Source organism: Aulonocara sp. 'chitande type north' Nkhata Bay, linkage group LG16 (genome assembly GCF_057382095.1).
Source record: "Aulonocara sp. 'chitande type north' Nkhata Bay isolate Kocher_YH1m ecotype deep benthic linkage group LG16, A_spYH_male_GT1.1, whole genome shotgun sequence".
In the NCBI taxonomy this organism is placed as follows: Eukaryota; Metazoa; Chordata; class Actinopteri; order Cichliformes; family Cichlidae; genus Aulonocara; species Aulonocara sp. 'chitande type north' Nkhata Bay.
The window spans coordinates 3,311,485-3,335,934 of NC_141359.1; the positions used below are offsets into that span (position 1 = coordinate 3,311,485).

General features: G+C 42.7%; 2 protein-coding genes across 7 annotated transcripts in view; both read right to left on the bottom strand.

Moving 5' to 3' along the window:
• Positions 1–615: 615 nt before the first annotated feature.
• LOC147310824 (trace amine-associated receptor 13c-like) lies at positions 616–1,962 on the bottom strand. Of its 5 annotated transcripts, XM_086266227.1 has the most exons (3): positions 1,889–1,920; positions 1,560–1,575; positions 616–1,431 (listed from the first exon to the last, which is right to left on the bottom strand). In XM_086266227.1, the coding sequence occupies exon 3, from the start codon at positions 1,360–1,362 to the stop codon at positions 616–618; it is 747 nt and encodes a 248-aa protein (XP_086122353.1). In that variant the 5' UTR covers positions 1,363–1,431; positions 1,560–1,575; positions 1,889–1,920. The 5 variants fall into 5 exon arrangements, with proteins under 5 accessions (XP_086122353.1, XP_086122350.1, XP_086122349.1 ...); XM_086266224.1 differs by lacking the exon at positions 1,560–1,575 and having other exon boundaries at positions 616–1,435; positions 1,781–1,962; XM_086266223.1 differs by lacking the exon at positions 1,560–1,575 and having other exon boundaries at positions 616–1,435; positions 1,751–1,953.
• A 1,299-nt stretch (positions 1,963–3,261) lies between these two features.
• Positions 3,262–24,450, bottom strand: part of parp4 (poly (ADP-ribose) polymerase family, member 4) — a 40,968-nt gene continuing 19,779 nt past the window's right edge. For both annotated transcript variants that reach the window (XM_086267987.1, XM_086267986.1), the window contains exons 23-35: positions 20,465–20,652; positions 19,648–19,747; positions 19,366–19,533; positions 15,035–15,115; positions 14,824–14,904; positions 11,957–12,052; positions 11,733–11,864; positions 11,463–11,501; positions 9,658–11,150; positions 9,499–9,568; positions 8,080–8,182; positions 6,827–6,959; positions 3,262–6,597 (exon numbers count right to left, since the gene is read on the bottom strand). In XM_086267987.1, the coding sequence (XP_086124113.1) occupies positions 6,390–6,597; positions 6,827–6,959; positions 8,080–8,182; positions 9,499–9,568; positions 9,658–11,150; positions 11,463–11,501; positions 11,733–11,864; positions 11,957–12,052; positions 14,824–14,904; positions 15,035–15,115; positions 19,366–19,533; positions 19,648–19,747; positions 20,465–20,652 (2,892 nt within the window). In that variant the 3' untranslated portion in view covers positions 3,262–6,389. The remainder of the gene's footprint in view (positions 6,598–6,826; positions 6,960–8,079; positions 8,183–9,498; positions 9,569–9,657; positions 11,151–11,462; positions 11,502–11,732; positions 11,865–11,956; positions 12,053–14,823; positions 14,905–15,034; positions 15,116–19,365; positions 19,534–19,647; positions 19,748–20,464; positions 20,653–24,450) is intronic.

Consider the following 24,450-nt stretch of genomic DNA (forward strand, 5'->3'; position numbering starts at 1 on the left):
GTGTGTGTGTGTGTGGGGGGGGGGGGGGGGGGGGGTCTTTAGGCTTTGGCCCCCACACCTGCCACCAGTATATTTTTAAGCAAGTATTTCTAACTTTATTTGAATATTCAGTTTCCTACCATCTGCTCTTAAAGGGTAATCACCAGGTAACCCGCCCTCCCCCCTCGCACACACATGCACACAAACAAAACACACAGTAGAATTCACAGCCTCGTTATAGTGAGTAAATATTTATGCCATTTACACCACCAACTTAGACAGCTAAGGATGAAGAACCTTTTGTTCTTTAAAGAACCATTTGTAATAGCTAAGGAACCATCTACAAAATAAAAAGGTTCTTTGACGAGAGTGGAGTGAATGAAGATGAGACACAAGTCTTCATAGTGACTCTGGAGTATGCATGTGCATTTTTCATGAAGAAGTTAAAGGATCTTGATGAATTCTTGATTAATATTGTTTATTACAGCTGGTAATAATCAATATTGATACATTATTACAAATAATTGATGCAATTTTTCATTAACAGCTGAAGAAGATGTCAGATATCAACTTATTTTTTCACATTTTGACCTTTACAGTGTATTTGACTAACTGAGGAGTGATAGGATTTTAATTCTACAGTATGTTGGCATCACAAGAGTCAGGCTGCAAAATCTGCAATGTAACTATCAGTTTAACAGTCTTCCTAAACCAGGGATAGAAAAACGCATAGATAAGTGGATTTAGACAGGAATTACAATAAAGTAACCAGACCCCAAAAACTGAAAATTCCACACTGGTTGATGTGTCCTGCCCTGCGAGAGAGGGATAAAAGTAAGGACAGAAACACATCAGAAACACAGCCACAACAACACCAATAGTTGTAGCTGCTTTTCTCTCAGACTTCTTAATGGCAACGTGAACTGAACCCTTTGAAGTAACAAAGGCAACATGAGATCTCATAGCCTGAGCCTGAGACACAGCCACCAGAAATACTCTCATGTACAGAAATATGATCACAGCAGTGGGGCCGATTAAGGTAACTACGACATCAAAAGCACCAGTTATGAAATTAATTACAACTATGCATTCCCCGTCACAAGAATTATACCTGTCTGGCTGCTTCAGAAAGTTGTTTAGTATTGTGCCGTTATACAGCAGTGAACAGGCCCAACACAGACAGACACTGATTTGGACTTTTCTCTCAGTAACTGTGGTGGGGTAGGACAAGGGGTCACAAATAGCTACATACCGGTCAAATGAAATAAGCACCATGTTTCCTACTGAGGCAGATGTGAGAACAAAAGAGGCATAGTAAAACAGTCCACACATGAAGGTGCCCAAAAACCAGCAGCCCCCTAAAAGGAGGATTCGAGGCGGCATCAGCAGGAGGCCAACAAGGAGGTCTGAGACAGCGAGAGAGAGGAGGAAGAGGTTGGTTTGGTTGTGAAGCTGCCTGAGAAGAAAAAAACAGAAAGAAAGATGTAACATAATATTAATAAACCTGCAGCAGGTGGAAGGCTACAGTAATGCACCAGTTCTGAAAGTAAAACAACATACAATAAACAATCCAGTGCAACAAAGTAGGGCAAACCTCTCGTTTCCACATCATTCTGAGAGGAGGAGGTCAGAATATAAAATCATTTCAGTTAAATAGTACAAACATTTATCACATCAGCTGTTCCTTTCTAAAAGAGAGCTATTACAGTTTAGTAAAGGCCAAATGTGAAGAGTACTCTGTAGCTAATCCAAGTATGCTCAAGTCAAACACAATATATCACAGTAAAGTTTACTTTAACACCTGAAGTGGGAGATAGAGATGATGACCAGGACGTTGAGAGTCACTGTGAGCAGAGAGATGCAGCAAAGCAGAATGTAGAGAAAAATGGTCTGATTGTGATGTTGCAGCGGCTTCCTACAGGAGGTGTTGAGGAGCTGTGGAAAGCAGAATTGTTGTCCATACACGTTCTCCATGAGCAGAAAGGGAAAAGAAGATGAAAGCTGCTGAACACTGGCACCTTTCTGACTAAAGCTATCCGTGTAATGTGACTTACCTTACTCCTCCTACTCCTTTTCTCCATCCACCACAGAAAATCTCTTGTGTGATATTCTCTAACGCTTTCACTGGAAATGCACGTCCTGAGATTTACTTATGTTTCACAGCTTGACAAAAATAAAAACACACCCATTCCACCGATACATCATTTCATTTCCTGCTGTTTCTCCTGGATTTCAGGCGCACGAGTCTAAGAAGGGATGCCTATGCCTCCTGTCCAGCCACCTATGCTTCTTTTTCTGGGCTCCAAAGACATAATGTCACCAGCATGTCATGATGACATGTTTATCACAACATGACATGTTTATCACAAGACCCTGCAGGGTCTTGTGATAAACATTCCCCAAACACCTCATCCAGGTGTCCAAGAAGCATCATATCCAGATGTCTGACCCATTTCACCGGCTTCCTTTTGATGTGAAGGAGTAACAGTTCTCTTCTCAATCAGAATCAAAATCAGAAAACTTTATTAATCCCGAAGTAAATAATGTTGTTACAGTTGCTCCAAGAGAAAAAGAACAGTAACAGACTGAACTAATTAAATAATACAATATATTACAAAGTTACAAAATAAAAGAAATAGGTCTAATATAGCTCAATTACAAATATAAATACCAAAAGTACTGCACAAAGTTCTTCTTTTTTAGTGTCTTTTCACTAGAAAACTAAAATGTCTTTGATATCAGCAGTAGCTCCCACTCGATCCTTGCAAAACCGCACAAGGACACCCAGAAGGCTGTTGTTGATATGCCTTGCATAAACTATTGTCTCATCCCAGGTCAATTCTTCAGCATTCGACTGAGTGAAGCAAGAGGGTGGCTGGCTTGCTGTCTGTTGTTGGGGAGTCGTGGTCTTGGAGAATGAAAAGGTGGTGGAGCTACCCAACTATTTGTTTCATCCTGGTAGAAATGCTTTTCAGCTATATGGAGTAAAAACCTTTTTCATCTGTTTGTGTCTCCCACTTTATCAAACAACCTATTATATGTTCCAGACTTGGAAGAGTTTGTCACTGAGCAACCTTGAGAGCTGAAGCTTTCCTTTACTGGGATGCTGTTTTGACATGGTAAGAAATAGCTCGATTTGCTGTTTCTTTTGAAAACAAACATACTGGACAACTGGACCCTCTGTGTTGGATTTGTGGGCTCCCATCTGGAACACTTGCCTTGGGGGTGTCAAGGCTCGGTAGCCAGCAGTGAGAAATGAAACCAAAAGCAGAGCTTAGTGATTAGAATATTTTATTTACAGAAACAAAGTACAACACAATGACCAAGAACTAAGGCTATGAAACCGGATTCGAGCAAATGAACTATGAATGTGCAAGTGTGGGGATTATATCATTTTATATCAGGTTGATTCTTTTACATCTTTTTATTTAGCTTTGAGCAGTGTCATTTATTCCATTTATTAAACATAGTTTCAATCAGGTTATTACGCACATTGCATTTGTGCTCATGATAGAGTTGAGCATACAGTCTAAGGAAGGCTCAGCGCCATGTCTGAACTGATATGTTGATGCAATGACCTGCATGCTGTGAATGAAGGCCTAACACGCTTACATACACGTATGAAGTATCATTTCTAGGGTAAAGGTGAAAGACTTTGTCTCTGCTTAGCAACTAGTGATCCGGGGTCCACAGGAAACATCTGGGGGGGCCAGACAACCAAATAAGGAGGAAATGCTGTTGAACACGGAAACTTGTTGAACTGTCGTTAATTATAACCTGTACATGTGATGTTTTTTCTGACGCCAGAAGGGGCGTTAACCCTGACATAATAAAACCACGCTGAAAGTATGTTTTGACGGAAGATCTGCATTGACAATATAGAGCTGTATCTTTCCACACACGTGTTTAATAAAATCATTGTTTTGACGCACTTGGACCAGTAGTTGTTTGTCTCACACCTCAATCACGGATCAGGACACAAGCTAGAGTATTAAACACATCTAACATGGACTATGAAACTCCAGACCAGGCAGACATGAGCTTAAACTGGCCAGCAGGAAAAGTGTGGTTCAAGAATCAGCGGTCTAGGGCACTGAAACACAGGGAAAGGAGAGTCAGGGTGGTTGTGGGAAGTGGTGAGCAAAGTTCAGCTGAAAACGTCTAAGCCTTAGTTGCCTCAGAAAATGGATATGACTCTGGCCCTTCCTGTAAAGTGCAGTGGTGTTTTTAACCAGTCCAGTTTACTATCAGTGTGTACTCCGAGGTATTTATAGCCCTCCACAATGTCCACATCGACCCGCTGGATTGAAACAGGGGTCACAGTTTTCCTGGTCTTCCTGAAGTCCACTATCAATTCTTTGGTCTTTGCCACGTTGAGCTGCAGCTGATTCTGATCGCACCACCTGACAAAGGAGTCGACCACAGCCCGGTACTGTGACTCATCACTCTCAGTGATGCATCCAACCACCGCAGAGTCATCACAAAACCTCTGAAGGTGGCAGGACTCTGTGCAGTGTAGATGGTGAAGAGGAAGGGGTGCCCCTGTGTTATTGGTCACCTTATCAGACACACAATAAAGAAGACGCACATACTGTGACTTTCCTGTCACATACTCAACAATCCAGGACAAGACAAGCATCCACATTCATTGCTGTTAGCTTATCACCCAGGAGAGTTGGCACAGTGCTCGCCTTCTGGTCCAGTCTTCATGAGCCTGGACATGAGTGAAAGTGACAGGTGGGGGGAGGGGTGTCAGGACTCACAGGAGGCTGTGGCCATGTCCACACTAATACGTTTTCGTTTGAAAACACATCTTTTTGTCTCCGTTTTGGCCTTCACTCCACACTGAGACGGGGTTTTCGGTCAAGGAAAACGGAGCTTTTTGAAAAAGCAGAAACAATTGAAAACGCTGTTTTCACGTGGCCGCAGACTTTTGGAAAGATGACGCATTTTAGTTATATGATGCAGTCATGTGACCAATTAAACTGAGACAGCGGAGCAGCAGTTGTTCTGTTTGCTCTCAGGTTTGACAGCCCTGTTAAAGATTAATATCAGTCTGCACATGCTCCAGAGAGCTTTTCTTCAAATGCTTTAATTCTCACTCGCTTTTGCAATTTGTGCTTTTGTGTTCCTCGCAGCAACAACTCCACCTCATTGTTAGTCCATTTAAAAAAACTCGGTGCTTTTCCTCCACATTTGGCCAATTTTCAAAGAGCCGGAAAGAAAATAAACGGCAGACAGAAATGAGGCGGGTCGAATCTTCTTACTTTACATGCATGCGCAGGACTGGAATGTAAGCATTTTAGGTCGTTTCAGTGTGGATGCACAACTCTTTGAAAATGATAGTGTGGACGCGGAGTGTTTCAGATTTATCCGGATTAGTGTAGACGTAGCCTGAGGTGCAAAGTGGAGAGAGAGTGGCATGGACTGAAGGATGACTACAGGTAAATCAGGAGGGAGGTGAGCATTTCAATCTGTTGAAAAACACATTCAACTCATTGCCTCTGTTCTCAGCACAGATGGGACGGCCTGACCATAGTGATGGTTTTCATGCCAGTCAACACCTCTCTCACCTAAATGACTGAGCTCCTTACTATGACCATCTTGGTGTCAGCCGGATGTGATAGCTTGGTGAACCTAAGAAAACCACTTCATCTTCAAAAAGCAGTGATAAGATCCCGAGACCCTCAAACCTGGTACCCTTTGCATGTATTCAATTTCTTCAGCCTCCCTCAGCAACTTAACACGGCAGAAGCTGTAAAAGGCAGCAAGGTAAAGCACCGGCACAAACAGGTCACAGTAGCAATTTATTAACAACAACCCTTGTTACATGTAAATAAGTATCAAGTCACTGACTGACTATAAAATCACGTTACAATGTGCATCAAACACAAAGGACACAAACCTGGCTGATGCCCGTAACCAGGGGAGACTCCTACATTCTGCTACCCAATCACTGGAGAGTCAACATCGGTCCTCCAGCATCAGAGGTATTTACCCTCCACCATTATCCCACTGCACAAACAACAACTGCTGCCACCAACACCAACAGCTATGAAGTGTTTTAAAAAACCGATACTGTGCTATGCAATAAAAAAAATAACAACTTGTGTCTCAAATTAAGTACATTTTACCACCTGACCTGGATCAAACACCAGTTTGCTTTTCGGGCAAACTTCACAGATGACAAAACAACTGCTCTATGTGCAGTAAATGCTCCGTGTAAATGACCTGTATTTGTAACATTTGAGAAATTAGATTACAGCAGATTTGAGATTATCCATACATGTATAAACACACAGAGTACACAATTCTTAAAAGGAAAAGGAATACATGCATATTCATCTACAAGCATATCTAAAGCTACTGTAATCCCCTCTGAAAGGCTACACGGTGTCCACAGCATCTTCTCACTGGACCAGTACTCGGGCCGTTGTCCTCTGTAGATCAAGACCACAGAGAGGCGAGAAGGGAGGGAGGCTTTCATAACCCAGTAGCTGACGGGTGGCGGACTCCCAGCTCAAACCAAACTCTAGCCGACAATAGACACAGGGGTACTGTCGGTCAGCCCAGCAAACCCAGTCCACCGCCTTCTTCACCTGCTCCCATCGTTCAGGCCTGAATGAAAAAGACAGTCACAGTAGTGAACAACCTTGTTAAAACCATCGTGGTGCAAATATTTCCAGACCTGCATTTCTAAAGTCATGCAAGGCATAGTGAAATAAGCTTCATTAATACATCAAATCACATTTTGTACAAAATGTTTTTCAAGCTTAATTTCAGCTGATTTGTAACAACTGCAGAGAAATTTTACTCTAAGCTGTTGTGCATCCTGTGTTGGACAGACCTGGACTGAGAAGCTTCTTCCAGACAGAACAGGGTGCGGAGCAGTTTGCCTTCTTCCAGTTTGTCCGCTTTCATCAGCTGCAGAACCAGAAGAGTCGCCACCAGCCTCAGGATATCTTTGTGGGCTGTCACGCCTTCAAACACACATGCAAAAAAGATCCCAAAGTAAATCACAAAATGGTCCTTTTATAACCGAAGTGTTCCAGACGCAACGTCCAGACGAACAGAATCAACATAATGAATCAATCTCAAACAACAGCTTCCCATTTAAACGTCGCGCTGGGGAATAATCTACAGGTTTAACATGTGCCTGATTTTTTTAAAGAAATAATGAAAAATAAGGTTAATTAACATCTGAGCTCCTAGAAAACAGCATATACCGGGTTATGGATGAAATCCAATAGAATGACGCTTCTGCCATGTATTCCAGCCCTAACCTGATCCCAAACCATAACCAGCACTTCAATGACGTTGGATCGTGTTTTCCAAAGCGAGTAAAACAAACGTGTAGATACATTCCAAATGGTTTCCTCATTTTTCCGATCTCGTAATATAGGGACGTGTTGAGTGATCGGAAGCGTAATATATCGATGATTTGTCACTTAGCGCAGAATGTTGCGCTTTGTGAGTGAGAACGTGTTGGTATAAAATGGTTATTGCAAAATTTTTCTTACAGACATCGAGGTAAAGGGTTAAGTGTGAGCTCATAATAATTATAAAACTAAGTAAATTTATGTTTTTAGTAAACTTACAATAACTTGAAAAACAAGAAGCACTCAGAGCACAAATCTGTGCACCCATCAGTCTCTGGGCTTGTTTTAAAGGACCAGCATCGGCTTTTGTTGGGAACCACTTTGTTTTCTGCTCTTTGTAAACTTTAAGAAGTGCCATGAAAACAAATGCAAAGAATTAGGTTTTATTTATGTGGATATGTGTCATTTCTTTTTACTGTTTAGTACTACTTAGGTCAGACCTCAAATGTAACATGATGCTGTAACTCTTTATATGGCACTTTATGTACTTTAACAAAACACACATGTAAGAACTGCAGTTTCTAAGTTATTCGAGGCTTTTTGTCAATTTTCCACCAATAAATCTTAAGTTGACCTTAAAGACCTTGGTGGATGTGAGTCACATTTTATATGCATTGTTAACATGATCCCAAGTAAGCATACATACTTGTTAACTTTCATAAAACTTGAAAGTACAAAGCTAGTTTTTCCACCTCCAGATCAGAATTGAACGAGCTCTCACCGAGAGAATGGATGCCTTTGTTCTTCAGGAACACGTTGGCAAACAGGTCCACGTTGACATTAAGTAGTTCCCCCAGCTCTGTGGTTAGTTCCCAGTACCCTTCCTACAACACGCATAAAAATAACGCCATTATATCAAAGTGACATTTACATTTTTTCCAGTTGCATGCACTCAGAGTACAAAGGTGTGGGTTACAGTTTTGTCCTTGGTCATTTTAATAATTCTGTCCAGCTTTTTTGAGCCTTGCTAACTCTACCAAAGCACAGGAGCTAACCACATGAAACGTTCACTACGATAAAACACTTTTAACTCTATGACCAACTTTGAGCATCACTGTCATGACATATATTACCAGTTTAATATCTGTGATGTAGATTGACAGAAACGTGGCTGTTTTATCTGTTTTCTGATAATTAACTGGATACCATTTGAAAAACTGCATTCTGGGTAAACGTGATAGCAAGGTCTTGTTTATATCCCCATTATGATCCCACACTCATCATTAGCTGCGATTCTTTCTGCGTCAAAATGATTTTCACCCCTCGGCTGTAAAAGTGTGATGGGGTACCGTCTCCACCCTGCTGGGCAGGTGGGCAGCATGGGCACTTGAGCTTGTGAATGCAGTAACTCAAAAACAGGTGCAGCCACTACAAACCTCAGACCAGTTTGAATACCAGTGGCCTTTAGTATAAGGTAAAGGTTGGAGGTCAAGTTTTCTGGAAATCTTGTGAATGTGACGAGTTGAGAACGAGGTGAGGTAGAATTTTCAAATTGATACGACAGGTGTGTCTACAAGGAGGCTGAGGGGCATCACTGGAAGCTTTCTTTATATATTCCTATCATAAAACTCTGAAATGTAGCTTAAAGTTTCAAAACAGTGGATGTTTGCATGCTCTGTTAATATCACACAGACTAAAACCCTAGTCTGAGCCTAACCTGACAGTTATGTTTAACCTCGTAAGACCTGAACTCTTACACGGCATTTTTAATTTCTCTTCTCGTTATTTGGGCTGATTGAACCTGATGAATGTAAAAACAAATAATTATGTGATTCTTTGTTTTTACCAAAATTTTGGATTTTGGTCTAGACAACCCAGAATATGATGTCCACATGTGGACGCCAGGTCCTAGGAGGTTAAATTCTCTGTGTTAGCCTTGCAATACACTAGCAGTCTCTCCAGGGTCTACTCCGCCTTTCGCCCCATGACAGCTGGAATAGGCTCCACCCACCCATGACCCTAACAATGACAAGTCCCATAGAAATAAAACAGATGTTAACAAGTGATTCAGTAAAATAATTAAGCTTCCTTCGCAGTTTTAACCTGTCAGAGAGCCAAAGGAAGCTGTTGCTTTGTCCGAGTGATAAACAGCTATGTTTGCTTAAGTGAACCCAAGACTATAAAACCACAAAAAGCTCACTGAATGTTGCATCTGGAAGATCTTCATCCATTTGAGCTTCAGCGCTTCAGGAGATTCTGCTGCATTCAGTCTAGTTAACATACAGTCATTTCCATCTGTTAGACAAACACTTCTCATAGTTAACAAACAGAATGTGTGTAGAAATGTTCAGAGACTCACGCAGCTGACTGATGACGCAGGACAGGGTTAGTCGGGAGATCCTGATGGCCAACGACGAACATTTGTCGAACATTGCTCTGAGCTTCAAGTTCATGGTGAGGTTGTGATGCACTCGTAACTTTGCGTGAACGATAAGAGGGAGCCCTTCCTCTGAGATGAAGCCGAGCGGCCTTCTCAGGAGCCCATGCAGGGCCTACAGGAACATCATTGTCGGAACAGGTGGGAGGTAAAGAGGACGCAAGATAAGAGGTTGTTATCCTGCAGGGGCCCCTAATCCGCCTTAATGATTTTAAGCTGTCTCTGGCAGTCTGTGCAACAAACAGAGGAGCCGTTTCATCAGATTCAACAACCATCTGAGACGGTACTGCTGCAGGAGCAGTGTCAGGAAGACTCCCATTTGTGCTGAGGCCGCACAATTCAGGAGGCAAATAGGACATCTCACGAAAGAATTTTCTCTTAAACTCGGGTCTTTTCCCTACCTTCGCTTCCCGACCATATATTTGGAGGTGAGGTTTTGCTTGGTGCTCTAAATCCGCTGGAGCTGACATCTCAGGAAGTTGTTGTCTGAAAGACGGACGCCTGGCTGCTATGTCTTTGTACTCAGATGAACTCTGTTCTTCCTCATCAGACACAGAATCAAGTGCACTCAGTACCCGATTACTCATCGCTGAAGGGTAACCTTGAGTGTGGAGTGATGACCTGCTAATCTGAGTGCTACAGCTCTGAATTGGAATATCGATGTCCTTCACTGCCTGACTGTCTGATGATGATGAAATGGCAAATGAAAATGAATCCATGGATTGACTACGAGGATAGTCACCACAAAATGAAGAAGGGATGGACAGTCCTTGTGGAATAAGTCTTGAAACACCCTCTGAAGCACGCTTCATAAAAGAAGGAGGCGGAGGTCTAGAAAAAGAAAGGAGGGGAACATCGTCTGAAGCACCCCCCTTAAAAGAAGGAGGCGGAGGGGGAGCCGGGTGTCCAAGAAAAGAAAGGTGGGGAACATCGTCTGAAGCACGCTTCATAAAAGAAGGAGGCGGAGGGGGAGCCGGGTGTCCAAGAAAAAGGTGGGGAACATCGTCTGAAGCACGCTTCATAAAAGAAGGAGGCGGAGGGGGAGCCGGGTGTCCAGAAAAAGAATACATTGAAGCAAGCTCCTTAAAAGAAGGAGGCGGAGGGGGAGCCGGATGTCCAAGAAAAGAAAGGTGGGGAACATCGTCTGAAGCAAGCTCCTTAAAAGAAGGAGGCGGAGGGGGAGCCGGGTGTCCAAGAAAAGAAAGGTGGGGAACATCGTCTGAAGCACGCTTCATAAAAGAAGGAGGCGGAGGGGGAGCCGGGTGTCCAGAAAAAGAATACATTGAAGCACCCTCCTTAAAAGAAGGAGGCGGAGGGGGAGCCGGATGTCCAAGAAAAGAAAGGTGGGGAACATCGTCTGAAGCAAGCTCCTTAAAAGAAGAAGGAGGTGGAGCTGGAGGAGAGGAGTCGGGACTCTATGAAAGGAGAGAAATAAGCAGAAATTTAAACTCCGACTCTACAAACCTCTAAATGTGTTGAGATGAATTCTATCAGAAATACTGTTGGTAATGTCTTTTGACAGGTTTCACAATATAAGAAAAGTTCTACATCAACATTAACTCAACAAAAGAATCACATAGTTTGTTTGCCTGCAGGACATCTGCTACATGCCATTTAGATATTTCTGAAATTGAACTGAATTGATTATTGTTCCATATATTTGTTAAATTTCTTGAATTTGTTTTACTGAATGTGCAGCATCAGCGTCTTAGTGTAAGGGGACTAACCGTGAGTGAACCACAAATCTCAAACAAACCATCTTCCTCCTGCAGCAGCAAGACAAAAGCATGAAATCATAAACGTCAGCATTTGTGAAGATTGCAGCAGCAACACAGTCAGTACGATCAATGACATGATGATCACATGTTTAGTAAAGGACAGGAACACAGATGTGTTGCTCCCTCGGCCACTGAAACAAAATCTTTGGCAAAACTACAGCTCCAGTTTATGCGCATGAGGACTAGTCATGTATGAACAACAGTTTAAAAAATTCATACCAAACAGTCTTCCTCTATTAGGTCTTCCTCATCCTCGGGAGAAATCCAGTTAATGTAGGGAAGGAAGTCCACATCTTCCTCTGCAATCAGCTTGGAGATGTCTGTAAAACCAGGCTGTGGTTGCTCTGAATCCTAAAAATAAGATCAGTTAAATAAATATTTGATAAAAAAGCTAAAAGAATGGAAAACAAGCTGTAAATGTGAAAAAGGCTGATTTGACAAACCCGTTCCTCAATGGCCACGAAGCTGGTAAACTGAGACAGGATGGAAAACTCTTTGCTTAACTCGATGATGAAGGACTTCAACTCTGCTTTCTTACCCTGTAAAAGTAAAAAAGTCAGTTTCCAGAGTTTCTATCCCCCTAAGGTGGGAAGTAAGAAAGAAGTAAGTACAAATACTTTTTTACTGTAATGAAGTACGATTTTTAGGTATCAGTACTAGTAGGGCTGGGCCGTATCATACCGTTCACGGTAACACCGGTGTAATGTTGGGCAACGATAGGAAAATGAAATATGGTGATAGAATACGGGTCAAACGCGCATGCGCAGTGCCTTTGTTTTCATACGTACATGGCGGAAAAAGCATGATGGTGACAGAGAACGAGAAGGGCGAAAGCGGATCGTTGAATGAAACTGATGAACCTGAACTGGTTTGTAAACATGCTGCAGCTTCACTGGTGTGGAACTGGTTTAGCTTGTCCTTCTAAAAATTTATTTAGAACTACAAATTAAATTTCTTTTAGCAATTATTGTTTTTTTTAATGTCACAATTCCAACCCTGCTCCTTTACCCGGGCTTGGACCGGCAAAAGTGACCCGAGATAGGCACTCTGGTGTAGTTACAGTGTGTGTGTGTGTGTGTGTGTGTGTGTGTAAGTAGTTTTAAACCTGATCCACAAAACAGCATAACAATAAGAGAACTGACTGCGTTACAGTCAGGGCGGGAGCAGCGGCTTCGCTCATGCGTGATTCATTTGCAGTTTGGACGCACAGGTGTGAACGTCTCCCGCCCTGATAGCAGCGGGGGGAGCACTATCCTCCGCCCGTGAGCGCTTTGGTATGGGTGAGGTGCCCACGGCAGCACCGCTGCTTGTTGAGAAGAGCGACATGCTTTCACGTCAAAAAGTGGTCATTAGTGATGTGCGATACCACTGATTTCCTTTCCGATCCGATACCAAGTAATATTCAGGGTGGTATCGACGATACTGATCCGATACTTTGTACAAAAACTTATTTTATTTATTGTATCTCAAATTATAGCGTCATCATGATTACATCAGATTACTTGTTCTTATCACTTAATGATGCAGAGTTCATCATACAGAAATAAAAAACTGAAGTTGTGCTATTTGAACATGTTGCCTGCCTGCAGCACTGAAGGACTCCGTGAGAGACGTCACCCTCTCCTCCTCTTCAGTTCACCTCAACATGCGCTCATCATATTCTGTGATGTGATTTACTCTGAGGTGTTTGACGAGGTTAATGTTGCCACAACACTTCACTTTCATGCCACATGTATTGCAAACCACGTCTTGGCTGCTTGTGGAGGTAAAATATGTCCACACGACTCCAATTACACTCAGCCATTGTTGTGAGTGCGCACGCCAGAGGCTGCCACACATTTATACAGCCGTGTTTCACACATGACTATGAAAGGCGGAAGGGAAAATAGTTCCTTCCAAACATAGACAATCCAAATGTTATAGTTTCTTTCCAATGTGTTCCTGTTAATGATAAACTACAAATTTACTCTAAAGTACTAAAATACCGATATTTTAATGTGAGAATCGATTCTAGAACATAAACGATTGGTATCGGAGGAATCGATATTTCAGGATCGATCTGCACATCATCTGTCGTCATAAATAAGTCTCCAATAACAACAGAAAAAGTCACCAGATTTGTCGCTAGTCACTTTTTAGAAAAAAAAGTCGCTAAGGGGTCTGAAAACTCGCTAAGTATAGTGACAAAGTCGCTAAGTTGGCAACACTGGTCGGAGCATTACGGCTATCGTAGGCGGAGCCTCGCGGAGTGATGTGTACTGTGCTTCAACATAATGTTACCATATTGTGTGTGTATGACCTCTTTTTAAGTTCAGTGGATGTTATACATGGTTACGCTGAGGATGTGTCGTTCAGTTTCCACTGGAAATGCCTTTTGGTTAAACTGTCAGCGAGGAGTTTGCACTGTTACGTTTTTATATAACTTTAATGCAGATAAAAACAGCTGCTTGTTTAAGTGAAAATACATTGATGGGTTTTTTTTGCACTAATAAAGTTGAGGAGTTTTAAAGTGTTTTGTCTGGTGTCAATTATATCGTCAGTTATATCGTTATCGCAAATTTTCAAACGTATATGGTGATAAATATTTTTGGTCATATCGCCCTGCTCCAAGTACTAGTTTATCAGTAGTTTATTTTCTGACTGCTTTTTACTTTAACTCTCTACATTTCTAAACAAATATATGTACGTTCTACTAGGGACCAATCCAATATACAGTATCGGTCCGATCCTGACCTAAATTACTGAATCGGATATCATTTCCAGTTTCTGGCAGGCTGGAGCTTTGTTGGGTCGTTCCTGAACATCCTTACAAACTTCCTCTCATCTGAGGGGTTGTGTCTTCTTCCAGACCTTGGCAGAGTGGTGACACATCTGAATAATAATGTTCACCTGAACTGATGGTGCTGGAATCTGTAGTTGTTTAGAAAGGTCTCCAAGAGACCTTCCCAATGTGTCCAAATCTACAATTCTTCTTCACTGAGTTCTTTTCTGTTCTTCTACTGGTCAATCTAATCAGTGCTATCAAACACAACTTTATAGGCTGGTAAAGATAAGCATAACATCATTTTACAGCATCACTAAAATATGCTATAAGAAATGATTAACAGTTCACAATGTAGTACGAAATAGTACGAACATAATGTCCATGATGAGTAAACCTTTGACCACAGCTGTATTTATTGTAATAAGGATTTTGAAACTAAACTGAACTGGAAGAAAATTTGAAGAACAATAAAATACATATATCAGTAAAACAACAACAACAACTACTGTAAATTTCAATCTTTGGTCTCACTTATCTGCAAAGTACCTCGTGTTCAGCTTCACTGGTGTCCAGGTTCCCGTCTTCATAATCCCTGATGACGGCCCTCGCGGTGAGCTTGTGAAGAAACTAAACACATGACATAACAATTACCTCACTGTCCTGTGATGGCAGTCAGCCTGCGTGAGGATTGCAGGCTTAACAAGTGAGATGTATGCTCATACAGCAGCTACTGTTGAGTGTCAGTGTGCGTTCTTACTGTGCCCTTTGTTTTCTGCAGCTCGCTGGTTGACACCATTGTTTTGAGCTCCTGACCACTCAGATTTCCCAGGAGAGTCGCCTGTGTTAAAACAACGGCATTATCATTATTGTCTAACGGTGTTGTGCTGTAACTCTTTAATCAGGTCAAAAAGCCAGAGACTGCAAATTAAAATAAAGTTCAAATATTTTGCTCTTCACAGTTTCTAAGTCAGCAGTCACACTGATGCAGATTAGTGTTAACTCATTTGTTCTTCCCCTCAGGCCACTCGCAGTTACTGTTCAGCTGGTAGAAATATAACCACGCCTGAAGTTTCAACCAAAGCATTACTAACCAAAGAATAGTCCATCCATCCATCCATCCATTCGCTTCCGCTTATCCTTTTCAGGGTCGCGGGGGGCGCTGGAGCCTATCCCAGCTGTCATAGGGCGAGAGGCGGGGTACACCCTGGACAGGTCGCCAGTCTGTCGCAGGGCCAACACACAGGGACAGACAACCATTCACACTCACATTCACACCTAGTGGCAATTTGGATTATCCATAGAATAGTGACAGAGTGAAATTAGGTACTGGGAATAAGTTAAAGATCCACTTTCAATGTCTGTGAAGGTTCTCAGTCATCCAGGTCATCGTAGTCTAAGGAGCTTGCAAAGAAAAGTGTCTGGACTTCTTTAAGTTACTTGAAGACGTTTCACCTCTCATCCGAGAAGCTTCTTCAGTTCTAAGGTCAAATGGTGGGAGTGGGAGTGTCCCCCCCACAGAGGGACAAAAGGACCCCTGATGATCCTCTAATCGCTTGAGCCAAGGTGTGAAACTGGGTGTGGGTCCCAATCAGCCAGAGTTTCGGGTGAGCTCATTGTGAAATCTGGCCCCACCTTATCATGCGAATTCCTGAGGTCAGATGGCCCAGGATGTGAGTGGGTGTTAAGGCGTCTGGGAAGGATCTCAAACTGGATTATAGATCAAGCTGAAAGTCAGTGATGCTGCTCGGTTTGCAGTCCTGAACATCACGGCACAAGCAGGATTCACTGCACTGTTAATGTTAGCTGTGTTATATTGCTGCCTCTGTTCGGTGGTGTCGAGCCAAACGGACTTTAACGTGTGTTTGAACGAGCTGACGGTTCACTCGTTAAGCTGAAAGAAAGATGCTTTAATCACAGCAGTCACACATGTGTCCACTGCACCATCTGGAACTCTTCTTGTTTACACTCGTAATAACACAAACACTAAATCCTGCTTCTCTGTGCTGTTGTGTAGCAGTGTGTACACCTGAGACTGTCACCTGTCTGTCTGTCCTGCACTCTCTCTCTGTTTCTTTCTCTCTGATTGTGGAATAAAAGTATGAACATGTGTTTATAAGTTACACTTGTGTTTGAATCCTGCAGCTTATCACACATTTGATTTCTATGTGTGACGACTGCAAGTGTCCAGAGTGAGGACAGACTGAGGGAGCCACTGCTGCACATCATCTGTGAGGCTTTGCAGCCCTGATGATCCACCAGGACAAACTCAGCAGTGTGTGAGGAAGAGGAGGAGGAAGAGCCAGCAGCAGCTGACAGATGGAGAGAATAGACAGACTGTTCCCTGTTTGTGAAGGACTGCTAGGAAAGTTTAACATAACTGTCTGTGCTGAATCAGTCTTATTAGGTAATGTTCACATAATGTGATCATCCCAGTGTTTCCAGTGTGGGAGAAAGTACTCAGAGTACTCAGGGCCTTCAAGCTACACACTATGAAAGGCAGCAACAAGTTTAATGTTCAGAAACCTAAAGTCTGTATCAGCAGCAGAATGGAGCTAAAAATAAATGTTGGTTTCAGTTCTATGAAGCTTTGAGTATTTTGGATCAGTAGCTGCTGTGTTTGTTGCATCATGTTGCTGTAACTGTTTATATGCTTTATATATTCTGAGCTAAGTTGATCTATAGTGTTACATCATATTCTATAAGGATGTTATGTGTTTGTAGACTTTCTGCCCAGTTTGACCCATTTAGCAGACGTCAGCCTGTTTAAGGCTCTGATATCTATTCTGTGTGACTTACAGCAGTTATGACATGGTCTGATTTTCTCACCCAATAAAGGAATATTTCATATATCAGTCGACTCTTCATTCTATCAGACACAGTTATCACAGCTCGTACATTTGCTTTTTACACATATATGTAAGCATTGAGCCAAATTTAGTAATGACAACATATTAAACGAACAATATTTGTCTCTTATAACACATCTATATACACACTGTCACAGATACTTACTTGTCTTTGAGTGAAGATTTAAGGAGACAGGAAATATAAATAACTGCAACTTGAATCTTTACTGAGGCTCAGCGTTTGGCACAGTTCAAGCTCACTGCTGTAATAACTAATAATGGTGAAAATGATAACTTTAATATATTCACCATATTATATTTATATTACCAAGGTGAGATGAGTCTCATGAACAACATTAGCTAGTAAACAGCTAATCTTAGAACTACAGTTGGATACAGAAATGAAGCCCAGCAATCATGTTTTACAGCATCGGGGTCTCAGCCTCAGATACTTATCAAATCAAAACATCTCATAAAAACAAACAAACCAACAAAAAAGTCTCCTTGTTAAGCTTGTGTGTCCTGAGTCTGAGTTTCGCTCTGTGTGTTTCCTGTTTTATTTTGATAGTCCTTGTCCGACGTCAGTGTTTCCACTTTAGCCAAGATAAAGCTGCCTCTTTCAGTTCACCCTGGTGTCTGTGAGTTCTGCGTTTGGGTCCAATCCTGTCTGCCACACAGCAAATCACAACACTGCCGATCATATTCTCACTTGTTACATGGACATTTTTAGCAGCAGCAAAACGTACTTTGTACATTTCTAAATGTAAGATGGCGTCACATGAACAACACGAGGCTCAGTGTCCCTCCAGAATCTGCCTTTTAGCGGGTTGTTTTAATCCATTTTTGACCGGATTCTTCATCCAGAATTGCTGTGCGTTGCTGACCTACAGCAGACAAGACCTTCTGGACATTTGGACTCATAACTCCAACAGTTTTATCGCCGATCTCCGACTCATCCCAGAGATCTCCAGAACACCGGAGGTTGGCTGAACAACAGCTGCCCGGACAATATGCTACTGAGTTAGCAGGACGCTACACACACCGAGCCGACAGGCTAGCAGATGACTCCGGCAAGACCAGAGGTGGAGGTTTGTGCACTTAAGAAAAAAAAGAGCCGTCAGGTGCTAAAAAATAAACCTTGGACTCAAACTTTGAAAGAAAATGGTGTCCGTTACAACTTATGTCTAAAGGCTGGAGCCGAACAAAAACTCCCTGATAACGACTGTTTTGACTGTTCTTCCCACTCTATGCAAGGAACCTGGGTTGGCTGGGTTTACTTAGCCTGATAGGGCGAAGGACACTGTCTCAGCTGAACTATGGACACGCACACACTTACACTGATAAGCACTCACACATCCCCCTCCCCTTCCAACGCCTTCGATGCTTGTTGCCTCCTGGGAACACGAGGCGGGTCTGGGCCCGCGCTGGAGAGTCGGCGCAGTGGCAGGATGGCTGCTGTGTTGCCTGGGAGAACTCCTTATCCCCTACCCAACCCTGTTGCTGGTCACGTGCTCCATAATGTTGTACTGTGGACATTTATGTGCTTTCTGTGCAGAGGAGTTTTTGTTTCCTGTTCTCATGCTGTCCTCCTGTAGCCCAGCATGAGCAGAGGTCTCTTTTTTTCCTCTTGTACTTTCCCATTGTAGTGTACATTTCAGTGTTTTCCTGTAATGCAACCGTTCTCCGACTTGTATCCCCATGTGATGTCTGTGTAGTGTGTGTAAGGTCGGGGGCAGGTTCATTCCACTGCAGGGCAACCTGTATAGTTTCATGCATCGGTTAAAACACTGGAGTCCAAGTAAAGGACGCCCAGCTGGAAAAGCTTCACACAAGTAAAGTTGTTCGAGATTCACAGAATTTACAGAAAATATTAAATTTTTGTGATTTATACCGTTGTCAGGACGATAAATGTCTTATAACGGGATATTCGATTTTTGTCATGTCGCATAGCCCTACTACAGCCTGTATATACTTATAGTTATTGCATATTCATAACATACCTTCATACCGTGTACACTGTAACACACCCATAATAGACCCATTTTTGTAATATATCTTTATTATTGCTGATATATATTTTGTAATATACCTATATCATGGCTAAAGCACTTCTGCATGGATGCAAACTGCATTTCATGATATGTGCAATGACAATAAAGTTGAATTCTATTCTTTTCTATTCTAAAAGACAGAAAAGAAGGAAAAGGCAGGGCTGTGTTCAGAGAGTAGAGAAGCAGCTTACCTGAGTACAGTGTGGCACAAAGCCATAAACCAGAGTGTGACAGTCATTGAACAGAGCATGCAGCTGCTTGGGAGCCTGCAGAGGTGGACTTGTTGGGCTGAACTGCTGCCACTTGACAGACACTGAACTGCAGCCAGGAGATGCCATACGCTTCAGCTGACAGGCCACCTGTAAACAAAACAGACAGAGAAAATTTTGGATGTTATTTATGATCTTCTTATAACGAGTCAACAACTGAATAACAACAATTAACAGCTGCTTATGTATGACATGAGCGCTCACCTTCTCTGCCCAGTTGTGTTTGGTTTTTGTGTCGAAGAACTCATAGGCTCCGCCCCCTGCTTGAGCCAGGGCTCTCAGCATGTGTTGGTTGGCCATTGTGCTAAAATCATCAGACACATAGATATACTTTATACATATTTAAAAGATCAAATGGATCAAATCAAGAAGAAGCTCAGTGTGCAGAGCATCACAGCGTCCATTACAATGATCCGTGTTGTTAATGTTGTTATTCAGGCCTTGTGCTTTGTAAATTCACGTCTCTTACTGGTGACTGTACCGTTTAAACAGCAGGACACACTTTAATGCGACAGTATACAGCTGTGGGCAAACGTTTACAAACTGTGTACCCACGTCTTGTTTTTTAAGCTCATTAAAGATGTAAACTGTATAATAATCTTGGAAAACGAGCGGTTCAGAGAAATCATGAAAGCCTACTGTTACCATGACGATCATGTTCATGATAAATGGATGTAAACTTGTGACCACAGCTGTAGGACGACACAGCTGTGTAACACTTAAAAAAACAACAACTCTCAAATGACATCCTGTACTTGTGTACAACTTAGCTTAGAGAATAACTTCACAGGGCAACTATTTAAACACAAGGCTGCTACACAGTGTATAGATGTGTATAGATGATGCCCTGGGGGCATCTGTGGCTACAACCGTAGCTTGCCTCCACCAGTGTGTGAATGTGAGAGTGAATGAATAGTGGCATTGTAAAGCGCTTTGGGTGCCTTGAAAAGCGCTATATAAATCCACTCCATTATTATTATTATTATTATTATTATTTTCCCACTCAGAACCCTTTTCAGACCTGAGGCCACAGGTGAAGAGGCGACTGTGCTGAGCATCGTCTCTGAGCAGCTTCAAGGTGAGCTCGGTGTTCTGGATGTGGCCGTCCGACAGCAGCAGCAGGTTCCTGATGCCGCGCGATGGAGGCAGCAGGCTGAGCGCTCGCAGGGGACGCCACAGCTCAGTGCCTCCCCCTAATGGAGCGGAGTGCTAATAGGAAAGAGAAGAATCGAGCTTGTTCAAAACTCTCTGTTGAGTTTGGCTTTAAACAACATTACCAGTGCCATTAACATCAAAATATATTCACTAATACAACACAGTCACATTATAATAGAAGCTATACATAGAAAATCTGTGGAGGGAGCCGAAGGTTTTAGTTCATCAGCCACAAAACATTTCTGACTTGGAGAGGATCTGCAAACATGAGCGGGACAAACTGAGATGTGTGCAAAACCTGCAACTGCACGACACGCCTGACCTCTGTGATCACCAGAGGATCAAATACTTTTCCCTTCATGAAAATGAATGTGTAACGTTTTTCAAATGCATTTTTCTAGATGCTTTTCCTCATTGCTGTCTTTCACTGTTCACATGAACCCACCATAGAAACTGATCATTTCTTTGTCTGTGGGCAAGTTGCAAAATCTTTTGACGTGTTACTGGAGTCATAAAAGCAAAAACATGTAACAAACTGTAATAAAGGCCAATGTCCACCATTAGTTTCAGAGCTCATCACAGCACAGAAACAGCTTTAGTGGAGGTTACTGTCATGGCCTGGGTCTAAGTAAGCTAATGCATTTTTTGTATGTTTATTTTATATGTTGTGTTTTTGGTGGTTTTCCTCCTCCTCCCTGTGTGTGTGGTCATACGCGCTCCGGGGTACTTTGGGCCACTGAAGGGACTGCGACACCTGCCGCTCGTTAGCAGCTGTAGCTGATGGCCTCATCAAGAGAGTCCTTTTTAAGAAGGGGGCGGAGCTCCAGTCTATTCCAAACCTGTAGAGTACCTCCATTGATGAGCGTTTATGTGAACGACATCACTACTGTGGGTTTCCTGCTGAGCTGTGTGTGTTTTGTGCCACCAGGAGTCGGTAGTGTCGTCTCGAGGGGAAACCACGGAGCGCAATCGGGTTTTGGAGTTGTCACCTCTTCACTGTTTATGGACACGTGTGTCGGACTCGCAGAGGAATCGCCACGGGAGCCACAGTGCTGCATTTGTACATGTTGTTTTTTCCACTCACTATAAATAAATCCCGTCCTTCACGTCACACACGGGTAGTGTGTAGTGAGCTTTTTGGACATTAAGAAAATAATTCGAATTGTAACCGTGCTGAGGGCAAGTTCCAGCTTTGAGCCGTTTGGTTTGGGCGGTCCGGGCGAGGAGGATGCGGCTGCCTCCCTGGGAGCTCTTGTTGCCTGGTTTTTCTTCATAGGCGGACAGTTTCCCCACCGTCGTTTGCTGCTCACTTGTTGGACCCTCCACTTCAGGGAAGAAGGCTTCCTCGCCATCGGCACCCTACCCCATCTTTTCTAACTCCTTCAACGTCTGCTGAGTCAGCAGACAAAGTAACTCAGACTCCACCATAGTTGTAACACCACTTGCTATTAACAAGATGAAGGCCGTTTCTTCCCCACTCACTAGCAATGCTAAGCCAGCTGAAAGTAGAGAGAAAGGTTTTGTCTAACCCGTCCACTGTGGGTTTCTCTGGGCCAGTGGGCCTGGAGACTGTTAGTTCACTGTCAGCCGTCCCTGTAGTTACTAATTGTGAAGCTGTTGTGAGTAACCGAGGCATTTTGTCACTACCTGCTGAAACAGTGACTGTTCATTCTGGGCAGGAGTGTTCAGGGAGTGATGGAAACTATTTTTCTTGTGCTCATTCTGACTGGAGTGTTTAAACTAGAGCCCATTAACAGGCTGTGCATTCTCAGACTGTTTGTGTGGCTGTTAACCTGCTGCCTTAAAGTTAGTAACTGAGGCAGAACATGGTTCTGGAACAACCGCCTTCGACCTTGGCGAGGGGATCAAGTGAGCTAATTCAGCGGACTGTGTAGCTTTTTTAGTGGACTTTGAAATCGCACGTGCTGAATTAGAGCACTCTGATTTAGGGAACGCTGAGTTGTGGCCAGAGCACTCAGAGCTGCCAGCTCAGCATGAAACTCAGCAATTAGCTCAACTTCACCCATAAACGTCACTACAGTCAGTAGCTCAGTTTCCAAGAGCTCAGTCCCTAGTGCGGTCTTTTGCTCCTTACATCAAGATTCAAGGCTCTTTATTTGTTATATGCAGAGTCATACGAGTGCAACACAGTGAAATGTGTCCTGAACTCTCCTTTGACTGTGCAAAAAGACAATATATACAATAAATAAATTAAATAGCAAAAATGTGGAAATTTTAAATTCAAAATCTGAAAATGTACATTGTGTGAATACAATGTTAAAGTGTCTTGTGCCATATTAGCACCCCAATGTATTGTCACAGCAGTGCAAGTAAACAACTGACCAGAGTAGTGTAAATGTACAAAGTAATATGTGCAGTAGTGCTACTCACAAATGGCACCATTACAAACTCCAGCTGCTGCAGCATCTCAGCGAGGATGACCCAGATCGGTGCACAGAATTTGCAGAATAATAACAAACAAAACCACCGCTATTGGTCTGACACTAACCCACACTGGATGGATCCCTCCAAGACTGTTGGAACAACAAAAGTGATGGTTTGGTGTGGTATATGGGGAACAACGATAGTGGGTCCATTCTTCATCAATGGAAACCTCAAGGCCACTGGATATTTGAAATTGCTACATGATGACGTGTTTCCCTCTTTATGCACTGAAGCTGGCACGTTCCCTGAGTTTTTCCAGCAAGATGGTGCACCACCACATTATGGGTGCAGGTCCGAGCATTCCTAGATGAACAGTTTCCTGGAAAGTGGATTGGTCGTCGTGGGCCAGTTGAATGGCCCCCAAGGTCTCCCGATCTGACCCCCTTAGACTTTTATCTTTGGGGTCATCTGAAGGCAATTGCCTATGATGTGAAGATACGAGATGTGCAGCATCTGGAACTACGGATACTGGATGCCTGTGCTGGCTGCTGCGGTGTTGCTATCAGTGTGTGAAGAGTGGGAGAAGAGGGTTGCATTGACAATCCAACACAATGGGCAGCACATTGAAGACATTTTATAAGTGGTCAGAAACTTGTAAATAACTCATGACAGAATAAAGTTACGTTGAAACCAAGCACACCATTGTTTTTCTTGTGACGTTACCAATAAGTCTGATGTGTCACAAGTTAAGTTTCCAGTCACCTTTCTCACTCACTGTGTGTTAACAGACCTCTCTGCATTGAATCATATCTGTTACAGGGCTCTAGCCTAACTTTTTGACATCGGTGCACCGGTACGCCTAACTTTAAAAATTTTGGCGTACCGGCACAAAAGTTAGGCGCACTCAAATTTTTCAACCGCATCGCTTAACACCGCAGTTTTACATGTGCACTTTCTTTGGGGGGGAAGTCCATACAGACAATATTAATTTCTAAATTATTAACTAACAAACTTGTGCTTAAAGTGCTTTGTCAATATTGTAGAAAATGTTAAAAACTTAATCATCATCTTGGCCTCCTCTGACGACCTGTTTGCTGCTGTCTGCTGCTGAAAGGCCGTGGGGAGAGGGGACACTTGGGCAGTGCATTTACTGCAGCATATAATGTGTTTTCTGGATACACTGTGCTTTTTCAGCATTCAAATATTGATGGCACCGTGTCAGAGCACTGGCTATGAATTTCAGACAGATCAGGCCTTAACTTAACAAAAAAGTTATCAATAGTTCTTTTCATCTTTTCTTATTACCCACAGCTACAGTACATCCACTTCTCTCAGGCCTAGGCTGCTCACTAGGGCTGAGTATCATCACTGATTTCTATAATCCATTCAATTCCGGTTCTCAAAGTCCTGATTTGATTCAATTTAGCCTCAGACAGTCAGAAATATTATAATTCTGATCATTTATCA

What these genes read in the sequence shown, in the direction of transcription:
- LOC147310824 (XM_086266224.1), bottom strand. Translation starts at nt 1,953, where the DNA reads ATGGAGAACGTGTATGGACAACAATTCTGCTTTCCACAGCTCCTCAAC. An exon ending in ATCTCTATCTCCCACTTCAG is followed by an intron (nt 1,436 to 1,780) that starts GTGTTAAAGTAA and finishes TTTTCTTCTCAG; the next exon opens with GCAGCTTCACAACCAAACCA.